A 25,043-nucleotide genomic window follows, 5' to 3' on the forward strand; every position below is an offset into this window, starting at 1 on the left:
AAATAGCTTATCAACTTACACAACATCATGTATTAACAAATTCGTACATATAATTTGACCAAACTAAAAAAATCATAAAGTAACAAAGTAATTTAGATTATTAAAAAAAAATTTAATCATATATATAATACTTATAATACTCATAATAAAAAGTAATAATACTTTAAACCTAAAGTTATCTATCTAAATTATAGTTTTTCACAATGGACCTTGATATATAACAAACTTTACTAATTTATATTTTCTAGGTTAATTCAGTTTAGCGTTCAACTTAAGTAAATTGTAACTATATGTTTTAAAGTTAATTAATTCATTGTTAATTAGTATTACTTAATTAATAATATTTGTAAATATTTTTTAAAGTACTACTATATACTTTATAGTCCATAATAAACCTTTATAGTTACACTGACGTATGAGATATTTAAAACCATCTCAAATCCTCTCAGCATATGCTTTAAGTCATGTCAAGTGTCAACACAAAACAATCAAAAACTTTATAGCTTGAGAGAATCAAGGAAGCAGGGACAGGAAGATCAGGATGCAAACCAAAACAGAATGCAACATAATTCTCCAAGGTCAATAATGCATAATGTCAGGTTGGTAGTGTGGCATTTTTTCCATGTTAATAACAGAATTTGCAAGGTAAATCATCAAAAATAAAATAATTAGATATAAAAATCATTTCATTCAATCACAGAAAAGAATAAGACCAGGGACAACAGGCATGTGAAGAACATTCAAGACTCGGTGATTAAATTGTAAGCAAACCCACTTGTAGACAAATAATGAAGGAAATGACTTTAAAATAATCATCTTTACTTAATTATAGAGGGACACCAGGTTTACTATATTACTAGAATAGACTGATGCAGGTAGCCTTTGTGTAAAATAATCAAGGCTCAACGTTCCCAGAAACAAGATCAAAAGAAAACGGTGAAGTAACTGAATTATTGTTAACTTAAGAGAAAACTGATGAGCACATACAAGAAATCAACCCCCAAGAACTTTCTTAAAGAAAAGCAAGAAGCAAAGAAAACTATCCACAATTTAGCTACTCAGAAAGTGTCACTAATTCAGTTAGTTATATACTTTAAATATACAATTAAAACATAATTGTGAGAAAACTTTGATCTCATTTTCAAATTTAATGAATCAAGAAGTACCATGTCAAGAAAAACTTGCAAACAATTACAGAAAATAATGAAAACTAACCAACAATCTCGGAGATCATGTTCAGATCCTTTTGAATCCTGTTCATTTGCTTCAAGCATCTCCCGCAGCTCAGCCACACTCACCTCCTTTTTAAGCTCATCTTTTATATCCCACAACAGCTTGCTCTGCATTTCCAATCTATTGTCCAGTTCCATGGTGTCAGAATTATCATAATCAGGCACTTTGTTTCCTTTGCTTGGTCTTCTGTCTGATGAATTGTTTAGATCAACCTTGAGAACTTTTGGTTTCTGATTGTTTGACCCGGCAGTCTTCCTCTTCGCACCTTGTGAAGTTGCTTGATCTGATGAATTATAGGACATAATCAAATAATACTAAAAGGAGGAAAAATTAAGAGTAAACTAACAGTTATTTGACAAATTGTACTAGAATTACGAATTGATAATATCTTACTGCCTTCTATATGTTTAGATTTCTCCCTTTTATAAAGTGCAGAAACAGCTTCTTTATCTTGAGGGGAAAGGCTGTCCCACCCTAAAACTTTTTCTATACTGCTTGATGGAGACATAGTGATGAAACAGCTGACATGATGCCATAAGAGACCTCGAGCACCTTTTCCCTCAGCATTAGTTGAGACACGAACCTGCAGTCATATTATTTCATTGAAAAGACTAAACAAGAAACAGTTGGATATAAAAGAGATATCAGCTAAGCCAATAACTGCAATTAAGTGAAGAAACGCATTGGTAATCTGCCAATTTCAATTTAAAGTTTTAAACTTTAAAAAACACTTCAAAACAAAAATGTTTCATCCTCTAGTGAATAAATAAATTACAATTTCAGAAGATTTCATGGGGACTTGTTAGTGTGGAAATTGAGCTTTACAGAAACAACAAAATTCTAAAACTTCATTAGATCTGGAATTATTCCTTTTGTCCATTCATCTGTTTGCTAGTTCAGTTGCATGAGCATCAACATAGATGACCAGAAGGGGTTTGGCTTCTCGAGGTTGATGCCAAGAAGCATACTACTAAAACTAGACTACAAATGCAGAGAACAATACAGCAGGAAAATGGGTTTCAATAAAGCCACAGCTACTAAGAAGAATCTGGTTTGAGTCTGTCTTTTCGTCTCCTTATGTTATAGAAAACCACTTAACCAAGATTTAAAATTTACAACCTATGACACAGTGACAGAGCCCAACTTTGGCCGGAACAATTCGATTTCGCTAATGTTGTGTGATGGTAGCCTGTTTCAGTAATTATTTAATTAAATAATTAATGATAATATGATTCATAAATTATGACTTTTAATTAACATTTTATTATAATTAATTATTTATATAATAATTAATAAGATAGTTAATATAAAATAATATATTTTGGTTTTCTATTGATATTTATTACTTCAGTCTTTACTCTTAAAAATATACTTCTTTTGTTTCATAATCATTTACAATTATAATTATTTAACTTTTACAAATAGAATACTGGACTAAGCAATAAAGTGGGCATATTTTGCTTTTGAATCCAAGGACATAATCTCATTCGAAATGAATGTACATTCTTTTATAGGTTACATATTATATTTGAAATTTGTTCATTAGCATATGATAAGAAATTTAGGCACTAAATATATCTTTTATTTCTTGTATTATTTTTTATAAAATTTTAATAAAATTGTTGTATACAATGAAATAATTCAAAATTTTGTCATTTGGTTTAAATTTGACTTTATTTCTTTCACATAACAATAATTATTAAAGTGGATGAGAAATAAAGAGATATAAGATTCAAATTTTGAGATCTAAAATAATTCATTCTAGGTTTAAATTAGATTTTAAATTTTATAATTAATGCATTTAATTGTATAGGTGTACAAATACAAAAATATAAATTTCAATTCGGATTATAACTCAATCAAATTTAAAACTTTCAAATCTATAATTTTTTCAATAAAACCAAATTCAAATTTGAAAAAAAAAATTATGCCTTCAAATTGAACTTAATAGTGTTCTTTTAAAATAAAAGGTTTAATCTAAAATAAAAAAAATACAAATTTCAGTTTAATTTCAACTCAATCAAATTTAAAATTTTTTCAATAAAACCATATTCAAATTTGAAAATTTTTCATACCTTAAATTGAAGTTTATAAAGTTATTCTAAAAAAATTGAATCTAATCCATTTTGTGTGTATCAATTCCAATAAAATAAATTAAAAATAGAGAAAAAATGAAATAGGGTGGTCTTGAAGCTAGTTGGCAAAAGGCAACTGCGCTCGCCCCTAGCTCCCCCGCCAACTCGTCCCAAGACCAACACGGAGGAGGTAAATCATGAGTGACTACTAGCCCTTGGAATAGTGACTAGCATATGAGGGAAGCATTTACCTTGGCTATGCTGAATTCGAACTCAGACCTTAAGTTGGCAACACCTCATGCACTAGCCACTAGGTCGTCCTAAGAGAACAGGATGGTCTTGAATCTAGAAAAGAGATGAGGATGCCACTAAATTTCTTTCTAATATAAGTTCGATAAGAATGAGTGGATCAAATAGGATGAGCGCACTCCATCCACCCATCAATTCATTCTTCCCATGCTTTAAGCACTCAAGTAGACCCAAATTCTCTTTGTTCGAGAAGTCACCGAATAGAGTAGTCCTACGCGAAGGAAAAGAGATGGAAAGTAGACCTTTGTTGACCTCTTTCGTTAGCAAGCCAAGGAGAAAAGAGAGTGATTCTTCCTCACATGTCTAAGAGTGAAATGAACTACTTTCTTTGCTTAAACCAATTTATATTTAATTAAAATGTTGTGTCAAACTGTAGCTATTCCTTGACACTGAAAGTAAAGTTGAGAGAGGAGAAGGTCGATAGGATCTCATTGAAACCAAAGTTTTCTATTGCTTGCTCACATAATCTTCCAACATAAAAAAGTCAGACTGAAAAAAAAACGTTAACCAATATTAAATACTAAAATTTATCCTATTTAAATATTTTACATTTTATATTTTAAAATTTTTTATATGACAAAGTAAAATAAGTAGAATCATTATATGGAACCTATCAAGTGGATCAAGTGATTTAAACTCCGAGCCAAGTTTATATACGTATAAAATAGTTCTATTCATTTATATTTAATTAGGCTAGTGGTACTTTTAAAAGACTAAGAATTATTTAATTCTCTTCCATTTTTTTCTTTGTACACTTCTCTCCCTTTCCCAATTTCTCTGGTTCTTGGCTCACCCACAGCCTGTCACTTGCTTACCCGATATTGCAGGCCTAATGCCTATCCCACTCTCTCTCCAACGTACTCCTCTATTTTTCCCCTCTCCCCCTTGTCTCCCTCATTCTATCTTCTCTCCTGATTTGTTTCCATCATGCAGCGTTGCTTCAAATCTGAATTCAATACCAAAGTCATTTCCATTGTGCACCCCCATGCTGATGCCTAAGTTATCTCACATGTCAGCGGATGTGCAAAATGGTAAATTTCACTTATGTTGCCGGGTATAGTTTGACATTTTAATCCTTGAGCCATGTATCTCGATGTGATACCTAGAACGCTTCAATAATGTAGCAATGAGAACACACTTATCGGAAGGGGGAAATAATATTAATTGACAGATGATTCAATGGAAGGGATCTTAACTCTTTTTACAGGGTGTCAATTGTACTTAACTTTATAAAATCATATCTTGGTTACTTAATCTCTCACACAAAGAGTCAAACAAATCTAAACAACCATCAAAACAATTTTTTAAAAGCATTTAAAATGACAAAATTAAAATCATGGTTTGAAATCTCATACTATGGGCGAAACAATTGAAACATATCATTCTAGTAAAATTATCAAAACTTTTTTCATCTCTTTCCTCTATCAACATATTCACTCCATCACCGGCACCAACCATTGGAACATCAACATGATACCGAATTAGTATCATTCTAGTTAAATGTTGACACTCAACATGGCTCGAGATTTTGAAACTTGATTAAAACTCTAGTTAAGTCATTCTCCCCCAATAAGAAAAATTTAACTTTGTAAGTAGGGAGAGTGTTAAGCAGGGACTACAATGTTTGATCAAGGCTTACAATTATTCACGTGACTATAGATTATACAATTAGGAGTGCATCTCTAGAAGTCGATTTTAGTGCCTCTTGTTGGATTATGTAATGTGTTGCATATTCTTCTGTGATATATGCATTTTCTATATCTGGGAGATTTTTCTAGTAGAGTAGGTACCTTTTAGTGCTTCTATAGGGAGCTAGCACTAATTATGTATCAATGACCTCTCAATCATACGAGTCAATTATGACTAGGGAAGAAGAGCTAGAGCGGGAATGGCAAGAGTACAACATATAGGCAAATCAACACAAGAAAAAGGACCCAAATGTCCCTTATCTTATTAGATCCTCTAGATTGAAATTTAAAGTGATGTTTGATTGAATAATAAGTCAACGATATACACAGGCTTATTTCTCTCACAATGAGAACTGAGTGAGCACGAAGTTTCTTATGGTAATTTTAGAAATTTGCTCACTCAGTTTCTTATGGTAATTTTAGAAATTTGCTAAGGGCATGTGCTTAGTGCAGCAAATGTGATCAAGACAAATGCAAATAATAACGACATAATCTATATTGTATTTTTTTGTCCTTCAATATACATGTATATAAATTTTATAAAATTCTTTACTCAATTTTTTCTTAAGATTAGCGTGAGTCTCTTGAAATCATTCAGAGAAGCTCTCAGCTAATTTAGAAGTATGGAAGATGGTAGGGGAGCTACTAGTAATGAAACTAATCAATTAGATGATAAACTTTAGACCTATAAACGGATCTTGAAATTTATAAGCAAATTCAACAATTAGTAACATAGAATTCAAATACATGGTTTTTCTATAGTAGACACTTAAGCATATTCCATAAACTAACACCAATTTAGTTTAAATATTGTTTTGTGAAGAATACAACAACAATAAAGCCTTCATCCCACAAAGTGGGTTAGCAATCCTTCTACACTATTGAGCTCTATCTCCTACTATATTCTTATCTATATGTAAATTATATTCTCATTTATAATTAAATAAATTTTATATTATTTTATCGTTGTTTATCAAATCTTTTTTTCGTCTCCCTCTTTCTTGATTAATGTGTGTATTTATCATAATCTCACATCGCCTAACTAGGATATTATAAGGCATTTATTGATCATATAAGTATATGTCTCTATCATCTTATACGCATTACTGGGAATTTTCCCTATGCAACAGAAACTATCCCTCTAATTCTCTCATTTCGTATCCTATCCCTCGTATGTCCACACATCCACTTTAATATCCTCATCATTGCAAGTTTCATCTTCTATTTGTGTGCTTAATTCATAATCCAACATTCAGCTCCATAGAAACTCTATATAACATATCAATTCAAACCATCGTTTCGAACTTTAGAGGTACCTTACAATGACAAAGAACACATATTGCTCTCCTCCATTTTAAGTACCTTATTTGTATCCCATGTAAAATATCTCCATCAACCCCTTTATCCTTTTGCAAAAAGAATCCTAGACATTTAAAGTTCTTAATTACAGATAACACGTAATCTTCTATCTTAACAATTATCTTACTACGTCAACTACTACTAAACTTAAATTTCATATATTTTTACTCTACTAAATCTAAAAGCTTTTACTTCCAATGTCTTCCACCAGGATTTACTTTTCATGTATCTAATCGGCCAAAACAACACCATGGTAACTTCTTAGATGTATACAATGAGTTTGTCCATGACTAGTCTAAAAAAATATGAACTTAGAGCTAATCCTTAATATAATCTTATCTTTATAGGAAGGTTTGTATTCATCTGGAGTCTTCACTCTTATTATTATTACATTCTCATACATATCCCAATTGTTGCAATATATACTATGTTAGTATGTTGACACCTTTATTTTTCTAAAATTCTCCACATAAATTTCCGCTTTTTTAGGTCAATGAATACAATGTATTAATCTTCTTTTCCTAATATTTTTTAAGAAACTTATCAAAGAGAGATATAGCTTCTATCATTGACCTTTCAAATATGAATCGAAGTTAATTTTCAATCACCTTGGCCTCCTCCCTTAATCTTTTTTGTATCATTCTTTCATAAAGTTTCATAATATAACTCATTAGCTAAATGCTTCTATAATTTTCATAATTTTGTACTTCTCCTTTATTTTTATCCAAGAGGACTAAGTATTTACTCTCCACTAATCAAGCATTTTCATTATTTTCAACATTAGGTCAAACAACTGTGTATTTAATACCTTTCCCTAAGCACTTACATACCTCTATTAGAATATTATCTAATCCACCACTTTTTTTATTTTGCATCCCATTTAACACCTATTAGATCTCTGAATTTTGAATTATTCAATAAAAATTTAAATTTCTATACTCCTCTAACCTACTTAAATTCCTAAGCTAAATTAGTCACATAAATCTTTATTAAAAAGTTTATAAAAATATTTCATCGTTCCTTTATTTCCTCATCTTCACAAGTACTCTTTTAGATTCATTTTAAAGTCATGTATTTCTCTGAATACTTATGCTCCTACTCTCTCTTTAAAGATCCTTTACTTCTCATCCTTTAACTTCGACCACTTGATCCTAAGAGCCATGTACATTTTTCTTTTTGATATTATGATTGAAGTGTATATCTAAAATCACTAACCCATAAGAAAATCAATTTACGATGTTATTTCCACTTTTATATGCAACCAAGTGTTCTTCTCTTTTCTCGAAAAATATATTAGCTATTACAAGTTCATATACTATCGTAAAATCTAATATAGCTTTTTCTTATTTTTTTTATTCCAAAATTATAGCGTACCCTATCGTATTCCTCTTTTCTTATTTCAATGTGCCTATTTAGATCTCCTTCTATTAAAATCATCTCATTTTTCAAAAAACTTTGTATTATCTCATCTAGTTTTCCAGAAGCTATATTTAATGTCTTCTTCTAATCCTACTATTTAATGTCTTCTTCTAATCCTACTTTAAGTGTATATATGTTAATTATATTAATAGTTTCTTTTATTACAATTATCTTGAGAGTTATAACTTTATCTCCCTTCCTAACTACTACTACCACTACTTCATCCATTAAATAATTATTTACAACAATACCTACTTTATTTCTATTTTCCTCTTTCATATGAAAGAATACGGATGTAATTTTGAGTTGCTTCCAAAACAATTTTCATAAAATATTTTTAAAATAGCTAACAAATTTGACATCCTATCTAAAAGTATCCTTAAAACACAACTTAAATTCATGAAAATGCATCATTTCTCTAATTGCAAAGAATGAGATAAGCCATTTTATAAAACCCATCTGTGACAACTAAGATGTTGTCATGACTTTGATTATTAGTCCAAGGGAGTTCTAAAACAAAATCTATATTAATGTCTTTCAATGACCATGAGGAATTAGTAAGGGAGTGTAGAGACTCATGTTTTGCTTGGTTGCTTTAGTTATTTGATATGGTTGACACTGTGATGCAACCCTTGCTATGTCTCATTTTAAAGATGCCCAATACAACTTGTCTGGAACAAGGGATATAGTCTAGTCATTACCTAAAAAGACAATTACTGAATATGTAAATGTGTGCCCGTAAAAATTGTAATTTTTAATTATAAAGTAACCACATTGTGATGTTTCTATCTTGGATGCCTTGAAAAATTGCCCCAAAGTAGAGCATGTAAAGTACTCATCCGTTAGGCATTCAAATCCTTTAGTTGTCATTTTATGTAGGATAGCTATAACTAAACTCAATGCATTTGTGGGTGTTTATCCTTCCCTGGTCAGTGTTTTAGGATGTAAATTTATGGAGGAACTCAACCCATCAAGTGTGTTCTTAGCACTCAACTTCATTTGTGATTGGATGTAACAAGATATCTTATGATATGAGTGCAATATAAATTTGTTTGGTAATAAATAGCATTGTTGTTTTTTTATAGCTTAGATAATAGTGTAATCCTCATTATATGCGGAGTAGTAATGTCCAATTTCTTGCTAAAGAAGGTATAAAGTATATTTCTTGGCTTAGGGTACCTTCAATTAAGAGGGCAAGCTTTAATCATCCTTTCTTCGATTTTCTAAGTGAAACTTCCATTGTTAACAACAATTACGATGGGTGTCACAATAATACTAAAGTTCCTAATAAAATGTCTATAAAAGATCATAAAGCTTTGAAAATTTTCAGGCTTCCTAAAGAGTATAGGGTTCAAGCCAATCCTTGATTGGCTTAATTTTGTTAGATCTGTTGAAATTCCCTCTGCAATGATAATAAACTTAGCGAAGAGATAATAACCCTAGGGAAGAGAACAAGAGGGCATAAGGAGTACTTGAGTTTAACATTATTTAAGTTGACAAACAACTTTTTCAGTTCAAAGGGTCTTAGGGACTAAGCCGATGTGTTCTAAGTGGGTCTCCCATTCTTTGACATAGATAAGGATGCCATCAAAATGGATTACTAAAAATTTTCATATTTTTAGGGCTTTAAGACTTAATACATTATTTTCATAAATATGTTTGGAGTGTTTGAAAGTGCAAAGGGCATAATTAACCATTTGTATAGTTCATTTTATGTTTTAAAAGCGGTTTTCCACTAGTTACCTATCCTAATCTTAATCTAAAGCATGGTTTAAAATTTCGACCCGTGCCGAGGTTTCGGTCTCAGGCCGGAACGATACGGTTTCGGTATCGTATCGTGCCGATATAGTTTCGGTATTTTTTATTTATCTATAATAATGATAAGATAAATATGTTTATTGTGTATATAAAAATAAGTTGTATATTGATTTATTATAAGTTCTCAATTATTGAATAATTTAATATTGTTAGAAAAAATAATTAAAAATAATTTTATTTAAATAGAATTGATATATCAATAATTCAAATTAAAATGGAAGTATCTATAATAATAATAATAATAATAATAATACAAGATATTATTTTATATTAATAATAATTATATAAATTAACTATTTATTCATTTAATTAATTATTAATTAAATAATATATATTTTAAATAGTAAAAAATATCAAGTAAAAAATTAAAAAAATCAGAATATAAATATAATTTATTAGAATTTTTTTAATTTTTTTTAGAATTTTTTTACATTTTTTAAAAAATTTAAATGAAATTTAAAATAATAAAAATATATTAGAATATAAATAAGAATTATTATATATTTTTTAAAATTTTTAAATGAAATTTAAAATATTATTTTTTCAGTATATTAATTAATAAAATTTATTTAATTTATTTTAATTTTAAATATATTTTTTATATATTTTATTAGGATAATTTAACTAGGTTTATAAAAGCCTCTTCTAAATATCACACATCCTCTACCCATCCTTAGGAATTGTTTAAATTAATAAAATAAAATAAAATTATTAAAAATAGAAGAAAAAAAAAAAACACGTACGCGAGATCGCGCCCGCCCGCGATCGATTATCGCGATCTCGCGGGGGGCGTCCGGCGACGCTGGAAGCGTCGCCGGACGCCTCCGGCGGCCCCGGAAGCGTCCGGCGACCCTGCCGGACGATTTCGGCGCCGCAGAAGGCGTCGCGCGCGACGCCTTCGCTGCCGAATGTGCCGCGGGACGCCGCCGGAGGCGTCCCGCGTCTCCTCCAGCACCGAAGGAGGCGTCCCGCGTCTCCTCCAGCACCGAAGGAGGCGTCCTGCGTCTCCTCCAGCACCGAAGGAGGCGTCCCGCGTCTCCTCCGGCGCCGCCGAGACGGGGACGCCTCCCATGCCGGTTTCGGCCGCCCGGCGGAACGGTAAAAACCGTCCGTGACGGGCGGCACGGAACGGCACTTCAAACCTTGATCTAAAGAATAATACTATAACTAAAAGAATTGTAAAATTTTCAAAGTTTGAAAGCCTTTTAATTTTTTAAAATCAAATAATTAATTAGTTGAGAAAATTAGCATTTTGTCCTAATTAATTTCCATTAGTTAGACTGAGCTCTCTCCCTCTCTCTCTCTCTCTCTCTCTCTCTCTCTCTCTCACACATACATTAACACCATGCCGCCAACACCAACACCCTAGCCAAGTTTTAACACCATGTCTTGCCTCATTCTCAATGAAATATAGCACCTTTGTATTACAACAAGAGTTCATCAAGTGGACAATGTCGATGGCATGTATCTTTTGAGTCTCTCATAAAAGTATTAATGAAATTGTTTCATTTATTATTTTGTATATACTTTGATCTTGCAACAAAATAAAAATAACATGCTTCTGTTGCGTTAGTTGGATACCTTCTGCTATGATGATCCCAAACGATCTTTAGTAGCACAAGGACTAATGTTTTCTCTAATAAAACTTTTCTATATAAGTCCTTCAATATTCCTATTTAATTTATCTCATCCCAAGGGATTCATGCAATAGGTGTGAAAATTTGGGCAACTATCATCTAGGAATAGTCTATTGCATGTTCAATTATGCATAGAAGTGATACTTCTTTAGTTACCTCCATAAGACTTATATTTTAATACTCATCTAAGATCTTAACATCAAAGGGCAAGAAGATAATCTTACTAGTGAGGCCACTACTAGTAAGGTCAGTAAGGTACTCCAATCATCCTTAAAGTCTTAGCTACTAGGCTGCTATCACTCTTGAATCCTTCTTTCTCAAGAATTACCTTAAACGTTGGATAGACCTAGGTCTTGGTGCAATGGGATTAGGCTAGGTTAGTGATAAGTTGAACATTTTACCTATTGTATTTTTAGACATAGGTGTTTTTTCTCTTAGAGTGAGTTATGAATTGGATGTAAAGCTAGTTTATTTACATGTTTTACATAAGTATGAAAAATAGTATGTTTTCATGTGTTATCAATCGTGGGTGTTCTACAGCTTCTCCCTCACCTTCATTTTTTTAGGATTTCGTCTTTAGGTTCTATTTTTATCATAACTTTTTGGAGTTAATGAGAATGTAATTTTATGTTTAGGATAGTGATTAGGCTCTATAGACCATGGTTTAAAATTTCAAGTCATGTCAAAGTTTCAATTTATGACCGGAACAATAATATCGTATCATACTATGCTGGTACTATTTTGGTACTTTTTTAAATATAAAATATATTAATTAAAAAATATTATAATAATATTTGATTACTATAAATATTTATTATTAGGTTAAACTAATATTTTAAAAATTAGAATTGAGTAAAAGTCAATTTAGAATTAACAAAAGTCTAAACATGATGATTAGAATCAAACAGGTTTAAATTAAATTTATTTTAATCAATTAAGGAGGAAAGGAATAAAAAAAATTAACACAGGGATTTTTTCCATGTGTTTAAGGAGAAAGGAATAAAAAAAGAAATTAAAATATGGGAGGAAAGAGTAAAAAAATTAAAGAGGGGAAAAATTAACCATTAGAAAAATAAAGAGAAATTGAAAAGAAAAAAAACAGTCATCACAGTCTCGCACAGCCATCGCAAGGCCTCAAGCGAGGTCTAGTGCAAGGCCCACGTGGGCGTGGGGTCTCGCACGAAGCCTAGCTCAACCGTGGGGCCTCGTGCTATCATGTCAATTGTCGGTGTTATGCCGATCAATAGGCGGAAGTGTCGATTGATACGGCATGAGATTTTAAACTATGTTATAAACAATATAGAGGCATTTCAATGCCATGTGATCCCTATACATTTTAGTTCAAGTTAAGATTAAAGTTAGATCTCTCTAACTTCTCCATTGGATGATAGTTCTAGAACAAATCAAGTTGACAGGTTTTCCTAATTGAAATGTCATATAGGAAGGTGCAATTCTAGAGAAAGGGGTAAGTTCTAGGAACATAGAGATTTTATTGATCCACTCCAGTTCCTTAAGAGATTTTTTTTAATGAGTTAGAAAAAATCCAATCTCTACATTTTGGGCCTAAGTGAAGAGTGCAGCTCTAAGGCTTTCACTAGCCACATTGAGTATATAGAGTTTCTTGGCACTCCAATATACTTACAATGGTTATTTTAAATTTATCCACTTACTATACAATTGGTCTCTATGTCGGCACATTAATTAGTCTTCCTCTTGTTTCATTTCATTTTGAGGTTCTAGTTTGCGTTGATCTTGATAAGTCTACATGTTTAGCCAAAATTTCTTAGTAACTTTTATGAGCTTTCTTTTAGCAAATTAAGCTTGTTCAGTTCAATGAGGGCTATGTATTCAAAATAATCCTTAATATAGACAAGAGTCAAGAAATGCATTTAGGTCTACCTTACAACAAAATGGGCATCCACCTTAACATGTCTAGTATCTCTCTTTCCTCTTTCCTCTTTCCTCTTTCCTGAACATGGTGTCTATAGCAAGGTTTAAAATTTCGACCCATGCCGAGATTTTGGTCCCAGACCGGAACGATACGGTTCAATATCGTATCGTGCCAATACAGTTTCGGTATTTTTTTATTTATATATAGTAATTATTAAATAAATATATTTATTGTGTATAATTTAAAAATAAGTTATATATTGATTTTATACAAGTTATTTGAACAACTTAATATGGTTTGAAAAAAAAATTAAATATAATTTTCTTTAAAGATATATTAATTACTCATTAAAATTGATACATCATAATTATATAAATTAATTGTTTATTCATTTAATTAATTATTAGTTTAAATCTTATATATTTAAAATAGTAAAAAAAATCAAAATATCAATTAAACAACAAAAAAATATAAAATAATAATAATAAATTATCAAAATATAAATATGATTTATTAGAATTTTTTATAATTTTAAAATAAATTTAAAACAATAAAAAGAATTTTTTTATAATATCAATTAATACTTTTTTAAAAAAAAATTAAATTTTTATATATTTTATAGGGATAATTTAATTAGGGTTTATAAAAATCTATTCAAAATATCACATCTCCAGTTGGGAATTGTCTAAATTAATTAAATCTTTTTTTCTTTTGCAATAGTACGCGCACCACGCGCGATCCCGCGATTCCCGCAAGCAACACTCGTGCGACGCTTTCGGCGGCGGCGGCGGCGGCGGCATCCCGCGACGCTTCCAGCGCCACCGAAACGATAAATTCCGACGATTTCAGGCAGCACAGCTCGGCACTTCAAATCCTGATCTATACTTGAAAAATAGTCTTCCTTATCTCCAATTATAGGTCAAGGGTCACAATGTAAATTACATCTAAGAAAAATATATGGATGTATGCTTTTGAAATGATATTTAAGAAAAAAAATCAAAATTCATATCACCTATTTTTCTAATAGTTTGTTTACAAATTTTCCCTAAGTTCTTAGGATTTTAAGCTTGTTTTCCAAACCATTATATCTTGTTTTAAAAATCTCATTCCTATTATCTATATCTCTCAAGATTTATAAATTTTATAACACTAGAAAACCAAGAGTGCACCTAAAGGGCTATGAAGATTTTTTTCCAAGGATAAATTATCCTACAAAGCCATCGTATGATAAGAAAATAAAAGCCAAAAAGACTTTTTCGGTGAGGAACAAATTATCATTTTATAAGAAAGACTAGGGGTAAATGCAGAAAATTTGATAACCAATTAATTAAACAAAAGTAATTTTCAAACAAAACATACATCTACTAGGGTTGCATAATCTTATTATGTTGTAGAAGTTGGTCACGCATGTGACTTGATGATAAGAAATGATGCCTTCCTCAAACGTGTGAAAATCTCCATGTTACAATTTTACAAAGTGGATGGATCTATAAAATAACAAAATTTAGATATGAGAAGCCTGTGATGAAATTGACTATTAGGCACATGGGTAGCCGAAGGAGAGAAGCAGGGTACAATGTGGCTTCCTCTAGCCGTCATTGTTGAAGGAGGCAATGACCAAATCTAAAGAGAATACAAGGACTCTGATGGATTTAAACAAACTGAAGTGGCATAGGCAGTGGGGATGGTGGCTAGGGAATCTTGGAGCCAGTGGTACTCTAGAGCATTGGAGACTAACATAGGGTGGAAGGAGAGAAGAGAGGTAGGTCGGCCTTGATATAATGCTCTATATCGATGCTAGGATGGCCATAGCATTGCTAGCTACCATGACGCAATAGTGGAAGGAAGCGAGGAGTGTTGAGGGAACTTTTGGCATCCTCTACTGAAGACGAAGACAACAAAGGCACAAGAACACGTTTCTTGCGCTGCAATATCTAAGGTGGAAGATGGTGGAGCTCTATTAGAGCCTGAGACAAAGATCTTCGGCTTATTTGGGCAAAAGGTTCTTGAGGCTCAGGCATTGTAGTGATGTTTAAGTCATGATAGAGAAGCAGTGAGATTGTCGCTAAGTAAACCATTGAAGGATAGAGTTGCATTGTTGGATGGGACACAGGAGTTCACGAGCATCAAGAACTCACCTCAAGAAGATTGATGTCATAGAAATTTTTGCTCTAATACCAATTGATATAGCACTGAAAACGACTAAATTTGTCAAAAGGGAACATTATAAAAAAAAAAAAAAAGATGATTCAATACAAGCAATCCTAAGCTCTTTCATAGGTCGAGCAATCAGATCTGGTATAGTTCTCTGCAAAAGTATGGCTTGGTTACCTAAATGCTATACAAACTTCCAAATAATCTAAATGATTATTTCAAAAATAAAACAAAATAACAAAATTAAAATTCTAAGCATGTAGTTAAGCCAATAAAGACGATGCAAAGTTTAAGTGCGTCAAAGAATCTTCCATTTGCTCAAATGTTCAGTAAATTTATTCTATAAATTGTCCCTGCTGATCTACCACTATTTACCAACAATTGGTAAGAAAGATTTGGAGGTAAGAAGAAATCATGGAGGAAAGCCATGGAGGTCATCCAAGTGCAACCTTTGCAATTGTTTAAAGCGAGAAATAGCTATTATTCTTTTGGGAAAAGAAATCCGTTTGTGTCCACTCAAAGACAGAACAATAAGGTATTGCTTGAGATAACCCTTAGTTTTTTATTCTTTCAAAAGAGTATACCAACTTTTACAACTTGACTACATAGTTTGAAGGCCCATTTCTGCTTTAGTTCAGTTTGGACCTTCTACTAAATTATCACAGTCATCCACTACAACTTCATGAGCCCTCAAACTAGAAGACTTCTCACAAGTAGACAACTTGTCCTGCTACATTAATATCAAATCTCAATCTCCTTCTAGCGTCACCTTGTAAAGATTAGGAATGCGACTCATATTTTTATCATTGCAAACACTTTTCCAGCCTATGTTTTTTTCATACAATCATATTTCCATAAGTAAACTAAGCAAATATTACACGTGTTCTATGTTAGAGCAATCATGGCCTAAGTGGTCATCTTAGACCATCTTGTTTTGATATATTTGGTAAAGGGTTCAAGTTAGGTTTGCATGTGTTATTAAAATGTGTGTAGGAGAGCTTGTGACTATGCTAAGGTCGAGTGATGTTGATGATGACTTGACGCACCAAGGCAACACACATAGTGGCTTGGAGGTTCGTGGAGATTAAAAAAGGTTTCAATCAAGTGGAAGTTGACTTCAATAAGCTTAATAGACTAGGAAATTGAGTGTGGCTTTAATTTGCTGAGACTGGTTCTATTTGATATCTGATCGGGCTCAATTGACTGAGCAGATGGATATGCTTTATTCGACTGGTCAGTTGACTAATTTTCTACTTGAATTTAAAAAAGAAGACCATTTAAAAAGAATATCTAAAGTATTTGATTGATGGCACATTGATTGGACTAGATTGCCAATGAGTTGACTAGATTCAACAACTAGCTGGCAGATATTGATCTCAAGATTCAAGTAGTTTCAGTTGACTGGAGACTTAAATGAATCGACCAACATTAATGTGGAATAGTTATCGGAGCTTATCCATGGCCATTTGAAGGGCTATAAAAGGAACGGCAAGGGGGAGCTCAATGGACAAAAACAAGCTATTATTCTCATGGATTTCAAAACTCAATTCTGTCATTCATTTATAGTTTTCTTGCTTAAAATTTAAGGTCCCTATCTTTAAGTTCACACCTTTGTTGGTTTCTATGAGATTTCTGAACCTTCAGAAAGATTTGAGAAGAAGAAATTATAGTGAATATTTCGAGAGGTGACTCACCTTAAGAGTATATAAACCATGGAGTAGAAACCAAGGGTTCCAAGCCATATAAATAGCTTTTGTTAGCATTTTTTCCTTTCTCATTTTGCTTTAATATCCGCTACACTTATCTATCTTTTCTTTAAGAAAGATATTGTGAGGTCAAAGTCTATTCGCCCAGCCCCACCCCCACCAGCAGCATCTGGTCTCATTCATCTACATTCAATCCAACAATCTATATACAACTATGCTAAAGTTTGTGCCCATGATTTGATGAGGTTTCTGAACCTTCAGAAAGATTTGAGAAGAAGAAATTATAGTGAATATTTCGAGAGGTGACTCACCTTAAGAGTATATAAACTGTGGAGTAGAAACCAAGGGTTCCAAACCATATAAATAGCTTTTGTTAGCATTTCTTCCTTTCTCATTTTGCTTTAATATCCGCTACACTTATCTATCTTTTCTTTAAGAAAGATATTGTGAGGTCAAAGTCTATTCGCCCAGCCGCACCCCCACCAGCAGCATCTAGTCTCATTCATCTACATTCAATCCAACAATCTATATACAACTATGCTAAAGTTTGTGCCCATGATTTGATGACAAAAAGGATAAATTGTGGCAGTTCTTTCTAAACTATAAAGGCCTTTATTATATATCCCTATTCCCTATCAACTTCCCTACTTTCACATGTATTGTTAGATTTCCACTTGAAATTGAAACATAGTCAGGAAAGTGAGGTTTTTATGTGGCTCAAGTTTTTATAAGATGGTTCCCTATCTTCCTAGCCAGAGTTATATTGAATTGGACATACCAACTAGGAAAATAATTGTTGAATGCTAATCTAGCAAAGACAATAGATGCACTAATTAATGAGAAAAATATTTGGCTACTAATCTTATTAATTCTAAACTTGGTCTATTGTTTCATAATATTCACTGATGTTGATTATGATCAAATGACATTATTTTCCTGAAATACACTGTCATCTAACTCAATATTATGTGCATGTGTGCACTCTTCATAGTGACAATGCACCTGTAAATTTTACCTCTTAACTTCCATCTAGGTGCCAGGATTTCATACCCTTCATGTGATATAATGTGTAAGGTCTCTATGATCACAACCAGTAGTAGCTTCTTAAATCCCTTGAATTTTCAATGGAGAGCCTAAAGTCAGTAGCCGTATATAATGTGCCACTCAATATTGAGCATTTAATCCACCTAAATCATGATCAAGCTGACATTAACGCAAGCATTAAGCTAAGATACTTTAAGATAACAAGTCTAGCTCGCTCTTGCTCTATGTTCAAATGATGTAATGCAAACAAGTCCAAGTCGATAATTGTTTAAATACCTCATAGCTAAGTTCTTATGTTAATGTTTCTCCAATTGAGCCATGAAAATAGTTTGATGCTTCAGGATTTTGATAAGTTCTGGAACCAAAATTAACTTAAACAGGTCCAAGGGTTAACAACTAGACTCAGTCAGGATTTCACTGTTTACACCAGCTTTATTACTCGTCCAGACCTCAAGTTGTGTCTCTCTATAAAGAAGTACCAAACAACTGCAAATCATAGTTGGAAGCTGTTAAATGTCCCCAAAAAAATTGTTAAAATCGGCTGGTGGCTAATAGGCAGTAGACTGCCTCTTAATCAGTTGGCAGCAAGTTGACAGATGCTTCAGTTGGTCTGGATCAATTTGCAACCACTAACATTGGATTCCGAAAAGGCTATTTTTCTATCTCTTTAGTCATTGTAATTTGAATCCGTCCATAACCTTAATTAAGGCACTTTGTATAATCCTCAATAAATCATCATCATGAAGCCATATTTGTCCCAAGTATTTGGTATTGGCTTCATGCATCTTATCCCCTGAATTGAGCTCCATGATGGTTATAATATTCACATCAATTAAATTATTTTTTATTATATTCAAGAATATTTTTTTGGTCTCTACCTCTAAAGACCTTTTTCACTCTTATGTATTCAACTCTTCTAATGATAAAATCTATTTGTTGTCTTTATATATGGTCATATCATCACCTATTTTCTCTCATTATCATTTATTAGAGCTACACCTAGTTGCTTTCAAATATTAATGTTTTTTTACCTTAATAAGATTCCCACATCCATCCTAGCATTTTCATTATACTATATTAACTTTTTGTGTAATCATCTATGCTATATTAACTTTTTACATATGTTGCTTCCAAATTGTCTAACACTCATTCATAAAGTATGGTAGATAAATTCACAATCTATAAAACTTTTCCTTTAGCATAAGAGACACTTGGTGTTCGCATAAGACACTAGAAGCTCCCCATGATTCCAACCACCCATTTGTAACCAATTAATGGATCTTTATCAAGAAAACTAAAACTATATCGATTAGTAGCTTCAACCTTTTTTAGCATTACCAGCCACATAAGTGAAAAATTATCCCACATTTGATATGTTAAGAATTACTATAATGAAAAAATATGCTTAAAAGAAACAGTGTTTCACATAATTTTAAAATACATAGAAAAATACCAACCGTTCCTTTCAGAATCTTCTGACTACAATGTCTGCAGGTAGCACGAGAAGTTTGGGAAACTTCAATGGAACACTCATTATCAGCAATTGTAGTTGCAACTGCAGTGGCAACTGTACTACCACTTGAGGCTCCACCCTCAACATAACTCTTTATCCTTTTTTGATCATCCCAACGCAATGAGTCTATGCCTTCGACATCATCAAGGCTGGCAATGAAGAAAGCCATAGTGAACAAAAAGGTAGTAAGAGAGACATCAAACAAGCATGAATAAGAGTTGTGTGAAAGTGACGAGAAACTCATGTGTTGACCAAGACTCTACAAAACAATGATTTAACAACTACTACATGTGAAACAATATTGCCAATAAATTCAACAACAAGAAGCGTACGATTTTATCTGGTTTTGTTTCTTGAAGACGCAACCAGCATGATTCCACATCTGAAGAAGCAAACATAACTATTTAAAGGATATTGTGTAAACTTTCTACGTATATGAAAGAAGCATATCTTATGAATTAATTGCATCACGACCAAAGACATTCTAAATTTGATCAATTACGAGCACAAATCACTTGATCTAGCCACTCATTTAGCACAACCATATGTATAGTTTCTGAACTACCAGAACAAATAAACTACTCAAGCAATAGTTGGGAATGCTAGAACAGAATATAAAATAAATTTTTGCCAATATCCATCAGTTAAGACTGTTGGAACCCCGAGGTGTTTTGATGTGATCAAACAAGTTAAGCTAGGTCCTGCGTAGTTTAACCCTTGTGTCTAAGTGTGCAGGAACTTAGGAACACAGGAAGTCGAGCGGAAGACGCGGCTAGCGAGAAGGACGACACGGGAGAGAGCCGACGGGCTCGGTGCGTCCGAGGGACGAGGTGTCCGCGGAAGAGTACACCGGTGGACGAGAAAAACGTGCGCGGCGTTCGAGGGACGAGAAACCGGGAAGGAAGGCTGCTCGAGGAGAAGGCCGGAACTTGGGTTCGGGTGAGCCCTATTCCGGATCGCCGAGATCACCCAAGCTAGCGAGACCGGAGCGAACAAGACCTGGACCGAGGAGAACTGAACCGGAGCAAAGAGCCCGGGCCAAAAGTCAACTGTGTTGACTTTGGGCTCCGGGGCGCCCGGAACAGTCCGGGGCGCCCGGAGCAGCCTGGGGCGCCCGGAAAATTTATCCCCCCAGGGCGCCCGGAACCCTTCCAGGCGCCCCGACCAAGGCTATAAATATAGCCTTGGTCCAGAAGCAAGAAATCAATCAAGAAAAACTACTTGTAATTCAGTGCTTTCATTTGTGTTATTTCTTTCTGTGCTTTCAACGCTGTAAGAGGCTACTCCGCCCAGAGGAGAATCAATTAGTGTGCCTTCTTTGCCTTGGATTAGCAATCCTCTGATTGCAAACCAAGGCAATTCACCCCTCCCCTCTTGCCGACCTCCAAAGGGACCTACAAAGACCTCAAAAGATTGACTATAAAAGAACAGGAAATAAGTTAGGAACTAAGAAGCTATGGGCATGATCATAACATATAAATTCTCTAGTGTGACAACCAAAGCAATTAAAGATGGGTAAGAAGACTTTACTCCACATATTTGAAAAGGGTAAGAAGACCTAAACCCTAAATTTCATCAATTGTCAACGGTTAAGATCCACAAGAATTTGCACACAATTTGATAGAAAGATAAGAACCACATAATCTAGCCTAAATAGTAGGGAAATGTCATTAGTTGTCCTATGAGACTATATATATTTAAAAAAATTCCCATTACTTAATCTTAAACTAAATTTTCTAAATTTAATGAATGCAGTAGATAGAAGAAATGGAGAAAAAATAACAGAAGTTCATCTCAGTGGTATATTGAAGTGCAGCTGATTTTTTTTGTCCGTGTATTGATTCTGGATTTCTCAAAGTTTTAGGTGTCTAAAGCACATCAGCTCAATATATTCTGAACTATCAGCTGCCAATCCGAAACCCACTAAAATCTCTTTAGAGGAAATTCATGTCCGGAAACCTCTTGATTAAGAAAAGCTGCACAAAAGAATGACATATAATAATGTGCTACGAGTCAAAGTAACTAATATGATCTCGCAATAAAAAGACTGAACGAGAAGATATTGATGGCTTCGCATATGAAAATTGTAAAGATAATATTTTAGATTTGACAATCAAAAGCACATTGTCCCCAATATGGAAAAACAAGAGAAGAGCAGACAAGGGTTAGGAAGAAATTCATCTCTACGTGTGGCAAAAGGCAATTCGCTCACCCAGCGCCCCCGTCACCCAGTCCCTAGGCAACACGGAGGAGGTAAATCTACTAGCCATTGGCCAAGGCATGGAAATTCATCTCTACGTGAGTCTACAAGATGGGGAGAGGGAGGGAAAAAGGATAAAGGGGAAAGGGAGGAGAAAGTAGGGTTTCGATTTTACGGGCATGAATCCGTCGAACTGGGTGGCAGTGACCATCTTGCCAAGGCGTAGTTGTTCTTTGTCGATGGGGGACTTGCAGGTCTTGCACGAAGACCGTCCGGACTTGGCATATTCGGCTTTCCATGGCTTCGGAGGATTTGCCATCGCTGGCGATCGTGACGATCGAGGAGCTCTTCCCGGACCTAGAGAAAACTGAGAACGGCTTGAGAGTTTACGGATTTTCAGCGGCTAAAATACCTGACCATTGTATTTTCTGTGTAGTAGTATTAAAAAATAACATTTGATCCCTTAGCAAAATTTTGATGTGAAAAATTTTATAAAAGATAATTATATTCTTATTATTATTATTATTATTATTATTATTTAATAATAATAAAAAGGAAAAGTATATTAAATTGACATAAATTTAGAATTCCAGTATTTTTAAATTTGGTGTGGGTAGTGGAATGAGTTATTGGTTATCCCTTTTTAGAGTTACTGATTGTTTATGTAGGTACATGAATAAATTTTGTGAAGATATTACTAAAAGATATAATGATTAATGTCATATGTTTTTTTCTTAAGGTTATTATTGAAAAATGATAAAAATGAAAAATGCATCATTGTCTTTGATTCATTGTCAGGCACATTTAACGAGAAGAAAATTTTTAATGATGAATTTTATTTCATCTTAATTTGATTTTAGTTCATCAATTTAGAATTTAAACTTTTTATTGATTTGATGAGGATGATAGAATGAGTCTTTAGCTATTTATCTATTTCAGAGTTATTATTTTTCTATTATTTATGCTGGAGTTTAAACTCTTTGTTGATTTGATGAGGATAATAGAATGAGTCTTTAGCGGTTTATCTATTTCAGAATTATTATTTTTCTATTATTTATGTTGATATATGTTTAAATTTTGTAAAAAAAAATTCTGAGAATACAATGATCAACTCAATATATTTTTCTCTTTTGAACTTATTATTAAAAAATGATTAAAAAAATGACAATGGCACATTTAACTTTATAAGATCTTTTTGTAAAACGAAATTAAATGTTATTTTTTAAATATAAAGAGACAAAATACTACTAGATACAGAGGATTAAAGGTAATTTACTCTGCTTCAACTCATTTTAAAGGTAACTAAATATTCCAATAGCCCTAAAAGTTTCCTTCCTTATTTTTTCAAAACCTTAAAGATTTGAGAATCATCAGCGTATTTAAAAGATTTTTTTTTTCTCTAGAACGACATTTCTTTCTACGCTAATGGTTTTGATGGTGGGAATTTAAGCACATTAGTAGTATTGTCATTGAGCTCGTAGAAAGTGTTGCATTCTTACACGAAGAGGAGTTAGGGAATAAAATAATCATCTAAATCATCTTTATCTGTTTGTATAATTTAATAGACCATTTAGTTCATCATCATCACCTGAGTTGAAGATAAATTTAACCATATTTAGTGACCTGAAAATCTAAAATAGAATAGTTGAAGATAAGTTGGATGGCCGTTGTGATTTCTCTTTTGCTGATTTACTTATTTTTGTAATTATTTGTGGTGTATAATTTTCGCCCAACTAATCTTAGAGGTATTTTGATTCGCCTATTGAATAAATTTAGAGCATAATTTATACAAGTTGATTTTAAAAATATTCATTCTTATAAAAATAAAATTCGAATAATTATTTATACACCATAATGACATAGCTCTTCTCTTCTTGGAGACTTATATCATGGCTAGTAAAGCCATTTGCAGCTATTCATATAACTTAATTGTAATATCTAAATTTCTTTAGATTGTTGTCGACTGAACTTTTCTGATATCCTTATTAATTAAATGGCAGGAACCTTTTAATGCATGTACCTGTTAATTTACCTTTTATGGTGTTAATTTGCAGAATTCTTCTTGTATTAATTTGCAAGAGAAATGCAAACATAGCCTTTTATAGAGAGAAAATTTGGGTGAGAAAGAGAAACAAAGGATTGACGGAGAGAGGGAGACCAAAATGCAAGAGTCAACCAAAGTGAGTCGTCCCATACAAGTGAAGGGACACCCCTTAGCCATCGTGGCATGACATTATGAAGAAAAAAATTGATTGGATACATAGGATGGCATGTCTAACTCAGCCTTGATAAATCAAATAAAAGTAAATAAAAAAAGATTGTCAGACTAGTTTCAAGTTATCAAGTGCACTCTTAATGTAATAACGCTCCAAATAATCTAGTGCGATATTAAAATTTAATATTTGATTAAAAAAATTTGACTTTCTCTGATTTGGTATATATGTTTAAGTATGCACACATAGAGAGTTCATGTAAGATTAAGTGATGATATGGAAATTAAGATGATTACAAAAGGGAAAATAAATTATTAATTATGTAGACTATTTATGATTATTAGGATTATGTTGGTACTTAGATTGGTCTTGTTTCTTATATTTGTTAGATTCAAGCTTGAGACAAGACTCAGATTAGAAGATGACTAAAATGATCTACAGATAAAGATGCGTATTTTTTCATTTTTTTCCTTGACCTCTATAGATTATTGATCTTAGTGCATGGGTTTAGATGATGAATTAGATTACATATCTTGACTTTATTCACATGTGGCTGAATTTGATACTTACGTGCTTAATTTTGGAGATGATCTATTTATTGTCTATATAGTCTTATACCTTACTTATTAGAACAATTCTTATATGTGTATTTTATTATTTTGTTTACGGTTATGTATAATGATACTATCTGAGAAATTGTATACTTTGATTTCCTTACACATTTGATCATGCACTATCTATTTTCCATTAAGTCATTTGGACTCACCATCTCATGTATGCTTTC

General features: G+C 32.6%; 1 protein-coding gene across 2 annotated transcripts in view; it reads right to left on the minus strand.

The window, feature by feature from the left end:
* Positions 1 to 22,450, minus strand: part of LOC122042902 (poly [ADP-ribose] polymerase 1-like) — a 48,855-nt gene extending 26,405 nt beyond the window's left edge. Inside the window, exons 1-5 of one of the 2 annotated variants that reach the window (XM_042603292.1) lie at positions 22,222 to 22,450; positions 20,179 to 20,228; positions 19,791 to 19,995; positions 1,630 to 1,816; positions 1,216 to 1,516 (exon numbers count right to left, since the gene is read on the minus strand). In XM_042603292.1, the coding sequence (XP_042459226.1) occupies positions 1,216 to 1,516; positions 1,630 to 1,816; positions 19,791 to 19,995; positions 20,179 to 20,228; positions 22,222 to 22,365 (887 nt within the window). In that variant the 5' untranslated portion in view covers positions 22,366 to 22,450. Of the gene's footprint in view, positions 1 to 1,215; positions 1,517 to 1,626; positions 1,817 to 19,790; positions 19,996 to 20,178; positions 20,229 to 22,221 lie in introns of both variants that reach the window. The other variant, XM_042603291.1, reaches the window with a different exon arrangement.
* Positions 22,451 to 25,043: the final 2,593 nt, after the last annotated feature.

This window comes from Zingiber officinale, chromosome 2A, assembly GCF_018446385.1.
Source record: "Zingiber officinale cultivar Zhangliang chromosome 2A, Zo_v1.1, whole genome shotgun sequence".
Taxonomy (NCBI): domain Eukaryota; kingdom Viridiplantae; phylum Streptophyta; class Magnoliopsida; order Zingiberales; family Zingiberaceae; genus Zingiber; species Zingiber officinale.